The sequence below is a fragment of the Aedes aegypti genome, chromosome 1 (genome assembly GCF_002204515.2).
Source record: "Aedes aegypti strain LVP_AGWG chromosome 1, AaegL5.0 Primary Assembly, whole genome shotgun sequence".
Taxonomy (NCBI): domain Eukaryota; kingdom Metazoa; phylum Arthropoda; class Insecta; order Diptera; family Culicidae; genus Aedes; species Aedes aegypti.
Genome location: NC_035107.1, coordinates 52,762,620 through 52,780,399, shown reverse-complemented (window position 1 = coordinate 52,780,399; position 17,780 = coordinate 52,762,620). Strand labels below are relative to the sequence as shown.

At 40.3% G+C, this 17,780-nt stretch overlaps 1 protein-coding gene across 1 annotated transcript in view; it reads right to left on the bottom strand.

Moving 5' to 3' along the window:
- The window catches only part of LOC5568402 (putative epidermal cell surface receptor), a 666,851-nt gene that overhangs the window by 47,113 nt on the left and 601,958 nt on the right, over window positions 1–17,780 (bottom strand). The window contains exon 3 of the mRNA XM_021849817.1: window positions 15,012–15,126. Coding sequence (XP_021705509.1) covers window positions 15,012–15,126 — 115 coding nt within the window. The remainder of the gene's footprint in view (window positions 1–15,011; window positions 15,127–17,780) is intronic.

Below are 17,780 nucleotides of genomic sequence, written 5' to 3'. Positions count from 1 at the left end.
AGTGGAATGATCTTAAATCCCTGTATTTTTGCAAAATGTTCAACCCTCTTCTGATCCGCCCTTTCTATCGCTCTCATTGGAAAACAGCAAACCGTCAACTCCGTTCCGACCCGCCGGAAATTCGCTCATAAGTCATCAATTTCCGACACTCTGTGCCTTGATTTTTCTGCCTCGTTTATAACTAATTCAAATCCAATTGCCCCTCGCAGAACTCAGAACGCAGAAGACGGTTGAAAAACTCCAACTGCCTCCCCTACTCCAAAATATTATTATTCAACAAGCAACCCGGGCGAAACTTGCATCCCTATGCGCGCACACCGTCGGGTTCAAATTTACATATGAATTGAACTGTAATTAATTCAAAGCATCCTTGGATCCCGCCCGCCGCTCTCATCGCCGCCTTCGATGCCCCCCTCACATGCATTGGAAAAGTTTTTCGATTTGCATTTGGTTCGTCTGTCGTGAATCCCAGTCAGACCCATTCTCACCTCTCTTATACCCCTGTTTCACTATGGACTGTTTTCATACAGTCTGGCGGTCAAAAATATGTTTTTATCTTATGTCATATTTATGAATTTTGTGATACACATTTGAAAATTCATTTTCAAATAACTAGTTTTCGAGACATATGTTTGAATAGGATCTACAGTACATGCATTTGGGGCCTTCCTTAACCGAGAGGTTATAGTCCGCGGCTACAAAGCAATGTCATGCTGAAGGTGTCTGGGTTTGATTTCCGGGCGGTTCAGGAACTTTTCGTAATGGAAATTTTCTTGACTTCCCTGGGCATAGAGTATAATCGTACTTGCCACACGATACGAATGCGAAAATGGCAAGTTAGGCAGAATGAGCTCTCAGTTAATAACTGTGGAAGTGCTCATAAGAACACTAAGCTGAGTAGCCGGCTCTGTCCCAGTGGGGACGTGTTAATGCCAAGAAAAAGAGAGAAGAAGAGCATATGTTATCTAGAACATTGAATTAAAAATGTACCTTGTGTTTTCACTGAATTCTTCAATTTACAAATTCTAACTTTGACATACTGAATCCACAAAACTACAAAAGATCTTGCTCTAATATTCCAGAAATATACTAATAGAAGTATTTATTCAATTTTTGTCCACCTGATCGCCCATAGCGCCCGGGTTGGCCCGGGCTTGTAGTTAGTTTTTTGGCAGACGATTCTGCGAATTGAAGCGAGTGGAAATTGAATTTTCAAACTTTCACTTTTCGGGCATCGACGACTTCAGTCAGCAGCAGCAGCATCCGCGTCGAGTGCTGGTGGTGTGCCAAAATGGTGCATTGATATGCCAGGATTGCGAAGGAGGACGGAATGTGTATTAGGGTGCACCATTTCCATTTCGAAAAGATCCTGGATCGACCGGGAATCGAACCCAGACAGCATGGCTTTGCTTTTTAACCGCGGGCTCCAACCTCTCGGCTTAGGAAGGCCCCTAGGGTTGTACACAATGACTTTTCGAGCATTGATTTTTCTGGAACACCCTAATGACTATATGGTATATGGTTCGAAAAGGGGGCTCCATAGCTCCGACTCTTCACAAGGGACGAAAGGTACCTGTATTCAGAGAATTGTTCTGCCATAAAATTGGTGCCGACTGTTGAAATTTGCATGAAATGGCGATGAACGACGGGACGACGAACGATCTTCGGGTGCAATAACAATTGAGAGCTATTTGTTCTGTGGGATCTCAAAAAAAAAAATTGTGTGGAAGGAAGGGACAGCAAGTGTTGGCCGTGGTTTCGTGTTCGGGTGGGCGAATATTGATTGGGTTGAAAACTTAGAAAGGTTGAGTTTCGGAACGAAGTTAGAACGGTAGTTAGCAAGCAAAAAATGATCTTTTGGGGTTAGGGAGTTTGCTGTAGGATGCACGCAAGAGCGAACCAAAGGGTAATCAAATTGAACGAGGAGCTTAAATTTGTTTTACAACTTAAGTCCACAAAACTGTTGCAGGATATTTTTTTCGTTGATTTGGAAGGAGTGGAAGATAACTGAAGCTGGCATTGAATACAGATTTGAGAAGGAAAGAAATATTTCTACCATTTCTCATTAGAGCCGCTTTAAACCAAAAGACTAATTCCTTGCAGGGAAAAAGCGTGGAATTAATCATGATGCAAAGTGGTTTTCCTCCACGCCTAGTTATGATCCCCGAAGAGCAAAAGCAGACGCCTTCAATCTAGCAGGCTGCAAACCCTTCCTCAATCATAGTAGGCACAAGGAACCATCTGCCACACGCTAAAGTTTCCTCTAGACAACTGGCCAACTGAGATGTTTCATATCGTGAAAGCGGAGGGAAAAAAATGTAATCAACCAGTCAACCACGATACTTTGCGCCGTTTGGAGCTTTGAGGTTCTTCAGCAGGGCCGCTTTTAATTTCTACGGCTCTTCTCGCTCAACTTTGTGTGCACGCGGTGGACTTCCCGTTGAGCTTCTGGGTCTAGGGATATCGCGGAAAAGTGGCGGAAAAGTGCGATGACTGCTTCCGCTGCTACTGAGTACGGAATAGGCATGTTAGGCGATAAAGTTTAATTATTTTGATGTTAATTTTCATTTTTTCTCTTTGAATGCGCTTTGCTCTGTTAGTTTATTACGCTATCTGGATATTATGAGTAAGAAGCAGAACTTTTGATGAAAGGTACATTTTGTGTGTCGAGTCGTCGGAAATTATTACGAGTTTCCAACAGAAGTTTAGCGCAAACTTTATAGAAAAACTTCTTCACAGTAGGGGAAAAGCACTAATTTTCGACCTACAAGAATTCTGTGCCAATTTTCGGATTTCCATACAAAGTAGGCCTAAATCATATGGATGGGTCGAAAATTATTACTAGGTCGAAAATTGGTGCTTTTCCACTCTGTTTCGAATTTAATGTCTTTTAGAATTTAAAAAGCTAATTTATCTGAATATGAGTACAATTCTTATAGGCTTTCTAATAGAATAAATGGTATACTTCACCTTCTTCTTCTTCTTCTTTTTCTTCTTCTTCTTCTTCTTCTTCTTCTTCTTGGAATTTACGTCCTCACTGGGACAGAGCCTGCTTCTCAGCTTAGTGTTCTTATGAGCACAGTTATTAACTGAGAGCTTTCTTTGGCAAAGTTGCCATTTTCGCATTTGAATATCGTGTGGCAGGTACGATAATATTCTATGCCTAGGAAAATCAAGGAAATTACCATTACGAAAAGATCCTGGACCGACCGAGAATTGAACCCAGACACATTCAGCATGGCTTTGCTTTGTAGCCGCGGACTCTAACCACTTGGCTAAGGAAGGCCTCTAAAGGGTGTACTGTAAGGTGGCACATAACGATCAAGCTAAGTTATCGGAGTTCCAGCAATTTGCAGATTTGTTCAGCAATTTCTACCAAAATTCTATCAAAAATTACTCCAATGATTTCCCAAGGCGGAATTTCCTCGGCGAACATCTAGTTTAAAGTTGACAGTTTAATAGTTTTTATTCTCCAGTTGAAAAATCAAAGGGTTGTTTTTCAAAGGGATTTTCAACAAATTATTTGACGGACTTCTACGGGATCCAACGAGGAATTGCACTAATAATGCCTGAAACTGTATGCTGTTTATTTCAGAATACCCAAGATACTCGTCCGTGAATTTCTATAAGCATTCTGATGATTCAGATAATTGTGAATCTATTTAGAATTGACCCTAAAAAACTCTACGACATCGATGTTTTTTTCCGATTCTTCCAGGAGAATTGTCGAAAATTCCACCTCAAGGTTTTCATGGAAGAACTAACTTATTTATATAATATTACTTGGATCGTACTTCAAAAATAACTCTTGGAATTGTTTTCGGGAATTCGCGGAGAAAGTTATCAGTGTTATTTTGCATCAACTCTCATAAAAATGATTACCGTACCTTCTGATGATAACTCCTGCTGGAATCCAAGAGGAAAACTTTTAGGAAATTCTTGAAAAGATACTGAAAAGGGGGGGGGGGGGCAATTTTAAATTTGTAGCTGAATAACAGTTTAATCAACTGAAGTATGCTTGAGAGTAACTTGTTAAATTCTTATTCAGTAAACATGTTTGTTGGGTTGTTTGATACATCGTAGTGGCTGAAGAAATTATTGATGAGTAAAAACAAACAATTATTTCTATAGGTATCCTTCTATGCAGTGGCGTACCCAGAATATTGCTCAGGGGGGGGGGGGGTAGGATTATAGGATAAATAGTTTTGTAAAATAGCGTAACATCGATAAGTTATGTAACACTGAATGGTAAAAATCTTATCAAACATGTATGCATCTTATGAATTTTGTGAAGGATATAAATCAGGAAGTAGGTGGTTTTTACTTATAATGGTATTGCCCGAGACGGCTTAGTCATTTCCCTGTAATTTTTTTGCAAAATAATATTTAGAAAATAGCTTACATTCAAGCGATCTTCAGAATGAAAAACACTTTGAGTAGTAAATATTTTTGTAAACGAACATTTGTTTGAAACATATTAGACTTGGAATGTTAACTTTTTAGGGACTATGTACATGAAAAGAAAAGTAATGGCGAAATTTTGGAAAGCCGAGAATTAGAAATGACCGGGAAAATACGGGAAATACCCGGGAATTTGGACGGACAATACACCGAGAAAAAATGTGTTTCAAACATAAGAATATCGGTTTGTTTTAATTTCAAGCACTATAGACGTCAATTTGGAATGGAGAGGGAATTCTGACGTATTACTCGCTTTATGAAAGCCATTAACCCTTTGGGGCCGGCGCGGTCATATATGATCGCAGTACAAAAAAGGCTGTAAAAAAAGAACCAATGAACAAATGTATATACTGTCTTCGGCAAAGTTGTCCCAAATATACCCTTTTATCAGAGAAAAATATGAAGTATATGCCTTTATGATCTAATTGACAACCTAGAACATCCTGAACATCCTGAAGTTTGGAAAATTGAACTATGAGTACATACGAAGCGTGAAATGCTGTTTGTGAACATAAATGATGTTCAGGCTAGATAGTACAGAATTACTCCTTTAACGAAAACACTATTTCACTTGCTTTGCTATGTCCTGGGATGTTCTAGGATGTCCAAACTGTCCTGAAGCACACTCTTTGAAATCTACAACCGTAACAGTAATTGTTTGGGTTAAAAACAATAACATTACAAATTCAAATAGAATCTACCAACCTCTGAGAATCTCAAGAGCTATTTCAAGGAACGTTTGGGATATTCCAAGCCCTCCAAATTACCCTGGAGTTCAGAACTTCAGGTCTACACTTGTTCCAGTAGTATTCTCGCTAAACTGAGTGAAATTATATAATCAACAATGTTTACTGAACCTTGTCACGGATCAAAAGGCTACTTCAAGAAACGTTTGAGGTATTCCAGGCCCTCCAAATTACCCTGTAAATCTGAATTTCATGTCTACATTTATTCCAGTAGTATTTCTTGCTAAACTGGGTGAAGTTATATAATCTACCATGTTCACTGAACTTTCGCACGTAGAAATTTATCTCGCTAAACTGAGTGAATTTATAAAATCTTTCCTGTTCACTAAACCTTCTCATGCATCAATAGGCTTTTTCAAGGAACGTTTGGGATATTATAGGTGCTCCAAATGACCCTGGAGTTCAGAACTTCAGGTCTACACTTATTCCAGCATTTTTTCTTGCTTACTACCAACGTTGGTGATATTCCAGGCCCTTCAATTTACCCTGGAGTTCAGAACTTCAGATCTACCCTTGTTCCAGTAACTTTTCTCGCTAAAATTATCAAAGTTTTCCCTTTGGGGCCGGCACGGTCATCTATGACCGCAGTCGGAAAATGGCTGTATAAAAAGAACCAATGAATAAAATTTACTGTCTTCGGAAAAGTCCTGGCACATATACTTCCCTGTCAGGGAAAAATTTTAGGTGTATGCCTTAATGTCCTACTTGGCAACCTAGAACATCCTGAACATGCAGAAGTCTGACAAATAGCATAATTAGTATAAAAGTAGCTTAAAATGCCTTTTGTAAATACAATTGATGTTCGTACTTGGTAATAGATACCTATTATGTCAAGAAAAACGCTGCTTCACATGCCTTTTCATGTCCTGGGATATTCTACGACGTTCAGAATATCCCGAAGCTCAATTCTCGAAATTTACAGCAGTAGTTGCTTGCGCTAGAAATAATCAGCGATGCCAGATTTCTTTGGAAATCATTCCGTAGACGAAAAGTGATAAGCGGGGGGAGAGATCCCCGGCATTGCAATTCCGTAGATTTTCGTTGGAAAAATCCGTAAATTACCGTAGAATAATGAGAATTTCCGTAGCTTTCTGTACAAAATATACATTTTCCGTAGAATTATCTTACGGATCCATAGAAAGTGCTCAATTCCGTAGATCTACGAAAATTTCCGTAGATCTGGCAACGCTGCAAATAATAATATTTTCAACTCAAACGGAATCTTTTTACCTCTGAGAATCTCAAAAGCTTTTCCAAACTATCCTGGAGCTCAGAACTTCAAATCTGCCCTTGTGGCAGTGTTTTTTTTCGCTAAATAGAGTTCAGTTATATAACCTACCAGGTTATATAGGACCCCCATAGCCGAAGCTGTAAAGACGCGGGTATTCATCATGACCATGCTGAAGGTTCCAGGTTCGATTCCCGGTCGGTCCAGGATCTTTTCGTAATGAAAATATTCTTGACTGCCTTGGGCATAGAGTAAAGGGTGTCCACGATGAAATTGCCACACACAAAATTGATTCGCAAAATTCGAGTTTTCATCCGACTGCCATCAAAACTTCAGGGTTTGAGAAATAACTATTAAACTTCATTTTACCATTTTACTCGTATTTTATTTACAGTCCATACGTAAATGCTCGTATCTTGGCCTCAACCCCGGCTATGAGATTCAGCACAACCTGTGAATCAACCGTTTTTTGCATGTAAACCCATACTTTCATGGACAACGAAACATATGTGAAGGCCGACTTCAAAAAGATCCCCGGCAACCTGTTTTCACGGCCAAGGATAAGTTCAGCGTTCCGGAGCATGTCCGCACTTAGAAGAGGTCCAAATTACGGGAAGTGGAGTGCACCTTTCGTGACCTAGGACACGATGAACGGACAAGTGTACATGAAAGAGTGCCTTCAGAAGCGGCTGCTCCCTCTCCTGAAGACCCACAACGTCCCAACAATCTTCTGGCCGGATTTGGCCTCATGCCACTACTCCAAGGACGTGCTGAAGTGGTATGCGGATAATGAAGTCAATTTCGTGCCGAAAATGTTCAACCCTTCCAACACTCCGGAGCTCCGCTCCATCGAGAAGTACTGGGCGATTATGAAGCAGCACCTTCTTACACACTTAAATTATTTTGCCGACCTCAGCAAACGGATTGCCGAGAATCCAACAGTTGAGATTTCGGTAAAAAAAATTGCCGAATCTCGGTAAACTTTTTACCGAAATATCGTTAAAATTTTACCGAATCTCGGCAAACCAAATTTTTTACCGAGATTTCGGCAAACTTTACCGAGATTCGGTAATGGTTTACCGAAATCTCGGTAAAAGTTTTGCCGAGATTCAGCAAATATTTTACCGAGATTCGGCTGTTGGATTCTTGGTAATCCGTTTTACCGAAGTCGATTTCGGAAATAAGTGTGTAAACGACCTAAGGTAGTGAAGACAGTCGAGGAACTTAAGAAAGTATGGGTTCACATGCAAAAAACGGTTGATTCACAGGTTGTGCAGAATCTCATGGCCGGGGATAAGGCCAAGGTGCGGGCATTTCCGTATGGACTGTTAATAAAATACGAGTAAAATGGTAAAATGAAGTTTAATAGTTATTTCTCAATCCCTGAAAATTTGATGGCAATCGAATGAAAACTCGAATTTTGCGAATCAATTTTGTGTGTGGCAATTTCATCGTGGACACCCTTTATCTTCGTGCCTGCCACACTGTGGAAGTACTCAAAGAACACTTAACTGAGGAGCAGGCTTTGTCCCAGTGGGGACGTTACGCCAAGAAGAAGAAGAAGAAGAATCTACCAGGTTCACTGAACTTTTCGTGTGATCAAATGGTATTGCTAAATACTTTTGAGATACTCAGGGTCATCCGCAATGCCCTGCAGCAGTCCCTGAAATCTATAGTCGTAGGCTAGTCCGTAACAGCAGTTGTTTTCGCTTACATAACCAATCGAAATCTGTGAACCTGGGGGTCGGCTCTGGTCGCATGGTTTGCTGCTAGGGTTTGATTAACATCAATAAAGAGGAGTAAATATCAATAGAATGATTCGTTAATAAGGATTCAAATTCATCGTTAAACGTATGTACCGTAAGCTTTTCAAGAGTGTTACGTCTGTATGTCTATGACAGTACAGTAGTGACGCCTCTACACGGATAGTCGTGTTGCACGATTGCAAAAAAGAAGTAGAGCTCGAGATTTGTATGACGATTACCGGATCTTTTCGTAAAGGAAAGAGTCTTGACTTCCTTGGGCGCATGCCTGCCACACGATATATCCATGCAAAAAGGTCATTAGCTGAGAAAGATCTCAGGTAATAAAAATGGAAGTGCTAAACTAACACTAAGCTGAGAAGCCAGCTTCCTCCCAGTGGGAACGATATGCCAAGAAAAAAGAAGAAGATTCGTCGACAAACACATATATTCAAAACGTGTTTCTACTCGTTTACGCATTTAAACTCTACTGACGTTTTCACAAATTGTTCTCAAACAAAAGGTGAAAAGCAGGGGGGTTGAAAATAGTATATTTTACGTGACATAATTTATGGATGCTTCCCAATAGATGTCGCTAATTATGACTGGAAACTTTGTCGAATACACCATGTTTCGGAAGTGCTTCGTTTCGTGGTTATTAATTTATTACCACTAAATCCTGACTCTCATCACGTTGTAGATCTTATGTACTGAACATCCCGACAAGTTAGATAATCTAGAACATTCGAAATGATCTGATAATATTTGCTGAACACTCGGAAGGTTCAGAATATACGGTAGATTACAGTTCATCACCTTGTATGATGAACAAGGTTATTATTACAAGCATAGACTTCAAGTTATTAACTCAAGAGCAGTTTGGAAGACCTAGCACCTCCCAAAAAAATATTTGTCATCATTTCTTGTTATGTTTAGCATTTTGAGCACCAAAACTATTGAAAGACGTTCAACAAACTGTATAATAGTTCTTGGAAAAAATCAGGCCCCAAAGGGTTAAAGGACTCAATGAGAAAACACTGGGGTTGGGAATAAGGTATCATTTTCACGGGTTATACATACCAAAAACTCAATTAGGCTATTATGGGTGGTTTCCATATAATCTGCATTCAAAAATATTGTGCGAGTTTGATATAGTGTTTCCACAAACTTCTACCAAACGTTTTCGAAAATTTCTGGGAGACTGATTTGGAAGAAGTGAGAACTATTATTAAAGAATTCAGAAATATGAAAGCTCCTGGCGATGATGGAATTTTCTACATCATCATCAAGAAACTTCCAGAAAGTAGCTTATCATTTTTAGTTGATATATTCAACAAATGTTTTCAATTAGCATGTTTTTCTGACAAGAATATGGCCATTCGTAGCACCTACTTCCAGCACAGCCTTCCATACCGATACACCTGGAGATCACCACAGCAGACAGAATCGCAAATCGACCACGTTCTGATTGATGGTCGGCACAATACCTTTTTTTTTTTTTTTTTTTTTTTTTTTATGGCCCACCACTATCCCCCACACCAAGAGACTCATTTTCGGAGCCCCCTGGTAGTGGACGCATCTATCGTATTATATATTTTACAGAAAAAAAAACAAGCACAACAGTAAACACGTAACATTTAAACAGTTTACATTAAATGGATGAACAGTGATGAGGCATTTATACACTATGAATATATAGGGGGTTTCCCAGTGGAATAAAAATTCCTTTTAAGGGAGCCCTATTTCATGATATTTAAAACTAAATTGGGAGAATTTATTTTAATATTGATTAAATATGTGAAAACACGACAGATTGTAAATAAAACACGACAGAGTGTAAATCATACTGGCAACTGATACGGTTCTACAAAAAAACACTTATACTGGATTTGTAGTGACGTTTTAAACTGGTTTTGAACAACGATCGATTATTCAGAGTTTTTAAACTTTCAGGAAGTGCATTATATTCGGATGCTCCGAAGAAAGAAATTCTCATTTGGCCTAGACAAGTACTGGCTCGTGAGCGCAATAAGTTATTTGCGTAACGAGTATTGTGTTCATGATTAGAAACAGTGAAGCTGAGGTTCTGATGCATATTTGGTTTTTTCAATATATCATACATAAACAAACATGTTTGTAACTTACATAAGCCACGTAAAGGAAGAATGTTGTGCGAAACGTTGGAGTAGAGCTGAACAGTGGAAAATAGTTGCGGTAAATGAAAAATGATTTTGAGGCATCTATTCTGCAAAACTTGAATTTTTTGAAGGTTTGATTTGCTTGCATGACCCCAAACAATAATGAGGTACAACAGATGTGAGTGGATACAACTGTAATAAAAACTTAATAGTGTATGCTTCGGTACAAATGTTTTCACGCGATGCATTAGACCACAAAGGGAAGCAATTTTATTTCGAAGATGCTCTATATGCTCCTTCCAGGAAAGGGTGGCATCTAATATCAGACCAAGGTATTTGAAATTTTTCACTTTTTCAATCGCCGTTGTTCCCACAATAGGGTTGTTGTGTGATACAATTTTTTTCCTCGGTGAATGAAACAAAATGTATTTTGTTTTTGATAAATTAAGGGAGAGTAAATTTGTATCGAAATATCTTACAAGCAAAAGCATGTCGTGATTGATAAAATCTATAATGCATGAAGTTTCAAAATGAGGATAAAACAGTGCTGTGTCATCAGCAAACAGCCTTGGAGTGCCCTTCAGTGGCAAGTTTCCAATATCGTTTATGTATAAGAGAAACAAAAGTGGCCCAATGTTACTTCCTTGTGGAACCCCAATGTTAACAGTTTGAAGAGAACTTTGCGCATCTTGTAACATTACGAATTGTTGCCGATCACACAAGTAGGTTCTAATTATCTCATATGCCAACCCTCGTATGCCATAACATTCCAGTTTTTGTAAAAGAATATCATGATTCAACGTGTCAAATGCTTTTTTCAGGTCGATGAATAAGCCTCCAACAGTGAATTTATTATCGATTTTTCTGATCAAAAAATCAACAAGCTCTACAATGGCAGTAGACGTACTGCAGTCTTTTCTAAATCCATATTGGAATTTATATAACACATTATATTTGTTCAAAAAATCTGTAATTCTGCTGACAAGCAACTTTTCAAAAACTTTACTAAATACGGACAACGTTGAAATAGGACGATAATTACAAGGATCAGATTTGTCACCGGATTTAAAAATAGGTGTAACTTTAGCCACTTTTAAACAATCTGGATATTTACCTTGTATAAGTATTTGATTGAAGAGTTCCATGAAGATATGTGAAAACTTGTTAGTATTATATTTAATGATACTGGAGGGAAAGTTATCTGGTCCACAGCTTTTCCTGACATTAAGATCGTTTAGAATAGAAGTGACCTCTGGTACATTAGTTTCTCTTAGAAAAATTGTTTGCTCGACGCGAGTTACAGTGCTCAAAGGATTACGGTTATTACTTCTCCGACATTATCGACGTCAGGACCTATCGTGGCGCTAACATCGACTCTGACCACTATCTGGTGATGGTCAAACTGCGCCCAAAACTCTCGGTCGTTAACAACGTACGGTACCGACGGCCGCCCGGTATGACCTAGGTTCAAGCAACCGGATGTCGCAGCGGCATACGCGCAGCACCTCGAGGCTGCATTACCGGAAGAGGGTGAGCTTGACGAAGCCCCTTTTGAGGACTGCTGGAGAACAGTAAAAGCAGCCATCAACGATGCACACAGTTCGAACGAAACGTGTAAATTTCTGAGACATATAATGCACATAATTGGAGCGTGGTATATAATGGATATTTACATGACATGTCATGTAAACTTCAGTTATATGTCATGTAATCCAGCAGGATTCTGTGTGATTCCATGACATATAACACAAATTTACATGATTCCAGACTTAAATTTACATGACGTTATGTTTACATCGCATAAATGAAGTTTACATGACGTGTAATCTTCATTATTTTTAACTGTGCAGCTGAAAGCAACGTCGGGTACGTGGGACGGAGTCGACGGAACGATTTGTTCGACGAGGAGTGCCAGGAGGTTTTAGGGGGACCGGCAGAACGTGGAACGTTATAAACGGAAACGGCAACAGCAGACCCGCCTCTTTCGGGAGAAAAAAACGCCGCCTGGAGGAGACGGAGTGCGAGGAGATGGAACAGCTGTGCCGGTCTCAAGAAACGCGTAGGTTCTATCAGAAGCTCAACGCATCCCGCAACGGCTTCGTGCCGCGAGCCGAGATGTGCAGGGATAAGGATACGGGAATTCTGACGGACAAGCATGAGGTGATCGAAAGATGGAAGCAGCACTTCGACGAGCACCTGAATGGCGCTGAGAGCACAGGCAATGAAGGACGGGACAACGGAGGTAAAGCCTTCGTCAGTACTGCGGAAGATGGAAACCAACCAGCCCCCACTTTGAGGGAGGTTTAGGATGCCATTCACCAGCTCAAGAACAATAAAGCTGCTGGTAAGGATGGTATCGGAGCTGAACTCATAAAGATGGGTCCGGAGAGGCTGGCCATTTGTCTGCACCGACTGATAGGAACAATCTGGGAAACAGAATAGCTACCAGAGGAGTGGAAGGAGGGGGTAAAATGCCCCATCTACAAGAAAGGCGACAAGTTAGATTGTGAGAACTTTCGAGCGATCACCATTTCAAATGCGGCCTACAAAGTATTATCCCAGATCATCTTCCGTCGTCTGTCACCTGTAGTAAACGAGTTCGTGGGAAGTTATCAAGCCGGCTTCGTTGACGGCCGATCGACAACGGACCAGATCTTTACTGTACGGCAAATCCTCCAGAAATGTCGTGAATACCAGGTCCCAACGCATCACCTTTTCATCGATTTCAAGGCGGCATACGACAGTATCGACTGCGTAGAGCTATGGAAAATCATGGACGAGAACAGCTTTCCCGGGAAGCTCACGAGACTGATAAGAGCGACGATGGAGGGTGTGCAAAATTGTGTGAAGGTTTCAGGCGAACACTCCAGTTTGTCTGGATCTCACCGGGGACTACGACAAGGTGATGAATTTTCGTGCCTGTTGTTCAATATTGCGCTAGAAGGTGTTATGCGGAGAGCCGGACTTAACAGCCGGGGTACGATTTTTACGAGATCCAGTCAATTTGTTTGCTTCGCGGATGATATGGACATCGTTGGCCGAACATTTGAAAAGGTGGCAGACCTGTACACCCGCCTGAAACGCGAGGCAGCAAAAGTTGGATTGGTGGTGAATGCGGCCAAGACAAAGTACATGCTAGCTGGTGGAGTCTAGCGCGACAGGGCTCGCCTAGGTAGCAGTGCTACGATAGACGGGGATAATTTCGAGGTGGTTGACGAGTTCGTCTACCTTGGATCCTTGCTGACGGCTGACAATAACGTTAGCCGTGAAATACGGAGGCGCATCATCAGTGGAAGTCGGGCCTACTATGGCCTCCAGAAGAAGCTGCGGTCAAAAAAGATTCACGCTCGCACCAAATGTACCATGTACAAAACGCTCATAGGCCGGTAGTCCTCTACGGGCATGAAACGTAGACGATGCTCGAGGAGGACCTGCAAGCACTTGGAGTCTTCGAATGTCGGGTGCTTAGGACGATCTTCAGCGGTGTGTGGCCGCGAAGGATGAACCACGAGCTCGCCCAACTCTTCGGCGAACCCAGTATCCAGAAGGTGGCCAAAGCTGGAAGGATACGATGGACAGGGCATGTAGCAAGAATGCCGGACAGCAACCCTGCAAAGATGGTGTTCGCTTCGGACCCGGTTGGTACAAGAAGGCGTGGAGCGCAGCGAGCTAGGTGGGCGAATCAAGTGTGTATCGATTTGGCGACCGTGGGGCAAAACCGAGCATGGAGAGATGCGGCCACGAACCGAGTATTGTGGCGTGAAATTGTTGATTCAGTGTTATCTGTGTAGATGTTAACTAAATAAATGGAAAAAAATGAAAACACTTCAAATATGTTATTTGGTCTTCATTTCGGCATATCTTCCTTAAGTGGTGCATTTTACCCCACATCGTCTTCTTCTTCCCGAAGAATTATAATGAATAGTTAAAATTAATATTTCTAGAAAGATTCGCGAATCAGGCGAAATTGACAAAATGCACACAATTTCAGAAACTATAGCGTTGAAATTGTAGCTTGATTGTCTATTCACTGCACTTGAACTTTTGCCCTATCGATAATTTAACTATTCAAAAAACGCAAATTTATAGAAGACAAAACTTCATCTTATGCAAAACCACACACTGTATTGATTACGCCTGTGTTTTTGTTGAAAGTGATGGGCGCATCTGAAATCGAAATCAAAACACGGCGAGAGTAAACGGCGACACTGTAAACAATAAATAAACAAGGCGTACATGGCGGGCTTAATTGAAACCAGAATGTAAACACGGCGCAAAAGTAATAGGCGCCACTGAAAATAATATCGATTACAGGCTCATTACATTGGGCGATACTGGCATTCTTGAGTGCGTAGGCGAAACCTTATAATATTATTTTTATTACGAAATAGCTAGGGAAATTGTAGGAGATGTGTGTGGTATTGATGAGGATTTTGAAACTAGGTTTATGAAATGTGTATTAAAGTGAAAAGGTTAAGGTTTGAGTATATTTTCTCCAATTGGGATTAAAAATTGCACATGAAAATTTCATTGGTTATTTTCTCATTGTTATTGATTTGTCAGATAGGCCTTTATCGCGAATCCCTCTCAATTTTTATGTTGGACAGCAGTGGTGCCAGAACATTCAAGTGTAATGTTTTCCATCCCCACAAAAAATGTCCCAAACGAAATCATTGGTCCTGCTCGTTATACTTACGTCCAGATGAAACGTGCCGAGTTCTCCGGTCGCATCAGCCCAATCCACACCGGGTTGGTGACGTCCAGCTCCTTGAGAAATGCCCGGGCCGCATCGAACTGCACTCCGTTGTCCACTGGAATGACAAAAGAAGAACACACAAAAAAATTGGTAATGGTAAACATTGAGAATCGGTCGTCGGACGACAAAATCGGCACTTGCTTAGGCGGCGTCCATTTATTACGTAACGCTAAAATTGGAAATTTTTGACCCCATCCCCCCCCCCTCCGTAACGCTTTTTGTATGAAAAATTTTAAATTTTTGTATGAGCCGTAACGCTTGAGCCTACTCCCCCCCTCCCCCTTGAGCGTTACGTAATTTGTGGATGCCGCCTTAGGAATGATGCGAAATTTCCACTCTCAGTGTTTGCTTTTAGTTGATCAAACTCAATTTGGGATTGCGACTCAACTGAAAGGAACGAATCAGTGCTTTCAGAGAGCGCTAAGCTGGCTCAGCAGCGAGGTCCTTCGAGCTGAACGGCAGTCGTAAAAGAGGATTACCGGTTTCACTTGAAAGAAATTGGATGCAAACGGCGATGCGGGGAGGCAAAGTATGCTAAAAGGGTGTGAGCGAATGCGGTTATGCGAAATGACGTTGTGTGGGTGTCATTCAATCTAATTTTGACGAATTTCCGTGTCAAACAAAGTAGGCGATGATCGACAAGGTTCGCGTAATGTTTGAGCGACGTTGTTCGTTGAGTGTAGAACAAAAGACGAGAGGCGTGAAAGAAGGTGCAGATTTTTCTTTGACGATTAAGAAAGAAATTGAGGGTAGATTTAAGTAGAGAAGCTTTCAGATTGTATTTATTTGCAATTTAAACTGTTTAAACTGAATGCAAATGCCTATTTCACTTGATGTTTCAAAGCATTGAGCATTTTTCTGTTACTGACATTGCATTAAAGTTAATAATTCGAAAGATACCATTAAAATTGTATGTACTTCTACATTGACAGCAAAATCCATCAATTTTGTACAATGCAAAGAGCAAATCATTTGATTAGTCCATTAACTTTCCGATCAATCAGTTGCCGGACTTATGTATATATTTTGTCATCACACAACCCAGCTGTAATTTTTCAAACCACCATCCACTCTTGTGCTAGAAATGAACAACAATACTTGGTTGATTTAATTAAATCCACCCGCCACGGATGCGACACGGTCCCCATGAGTGAACAATACCTCCACCGCCAACAACGCCACGTTGGCATGTTCACGTCCCACTCACACGCCCTGGCGGTTGGTACTCCATTCACGGAATCTGACAAAATAAATTTATTGCCACCATTCATTTTGGTTTTCCGGCGGTACCGGTAGCCTGCTTGAATCGTTGTTGCAAGGACGTGGCCAACGAAAGGGTGTGAGCGCGACAATAACAATAGCAGGGCAACGAGATCCAAGCAGACTGAGCGACCCCAATCAAGCGTCTCCCACTTCTGCCTCGCGCGTCAGCCTTCCTCTCATTTCTCTGGTAAGCAGGGATGCCAGGTTGAAAGAAATGTCTTCTATCTGAAACATTTCAATAGAGCGGAAGATATATGGAAGACGGAAGACATTTCAAAATATGAACCGACATTTGGAAGTTATTTTCAAATTATGAGATTTTATTTTGGCATGGCATGGATTTTTAGCACATATGTAACGAAGCAGATGCTTAACCTAATCGAAGGTTACAAGCTGCAGGGAAATAGATTTTTCTTTAGTTTTTTTTTCCTAGCACAATATTCACATTTAAAATGTTTAAGGTTCAAAATTTATACTCAGTGGAGACTAAACTTTAAGATTTTAGAGATGAAATTCTCGTTTTATGTACTTATTTATAAGTATATAGAAATCTGGATGTTTCGCCCAATGTCAGATTTTTACAAAAAAATATCATAAATTTCAATTACTTACACAGCGAACAAGTTTTTGCCGTAACAAGTTTGTAACACGTCTGAACACATTTAAATCGAATTATATATCGATTTCATTCTACTTACGTGCAAGTTTACAAGCTTGTATGCTGGTTTAAGAGCTTAGTTTGCAACTAATCATCTCTTTTTTCAACAGGTCATACAAAGGTGACAGAATTAAACTCAATTTAGGCACAAATTTGGTATAGAATGTAATCATACCGAGAAATGTTTTGAGTTGTGTTTTGGATTTTGGCTCTGGCACGGCCGTAACCGCCCTCACTTTCTCCGGATTTGGCGATACTCCCGCCTCCGACAGAATGTGACCCAAATATTTCACATGGGAACCATTTTCATTTAATTTTAACATTATGGTCTTTCACCTATTAAGCTCGACTTTGATGGAAGCTAATAGTTCTTCATCCGTCTCCGCCCAAATCAGTATGTCATCGATGTAAGCTTGAACGTTGGAGATGCCTTGTAAGATTTTATCCATGACGAATTGAAAAAAATGTGGCTGCTGCTTCTACATCGAAAGGAAATCTACGATACAACAACTAAAACAAATTTTCTTTTCTTATGCAACTACAATAGAGTATGAACATATCAAGGAGCAGCTTAATGAACAGTATTCGAAAGCAATAACTATTCAGGGAACACAAAAATACCATTCATTTATTCCAGTTTCCGTAGATAAAATAGAAGTTAGGCAAATTTCAAACTGTAATGATAGTAAAAAAATTGTAAAATGCTTTCTGAAAAAATAGTGTTTATTTTATCAACTCGAAAATCATCCGAAAATAACCAAAAGTTGTGAATTTTCAGTAAATTTAAT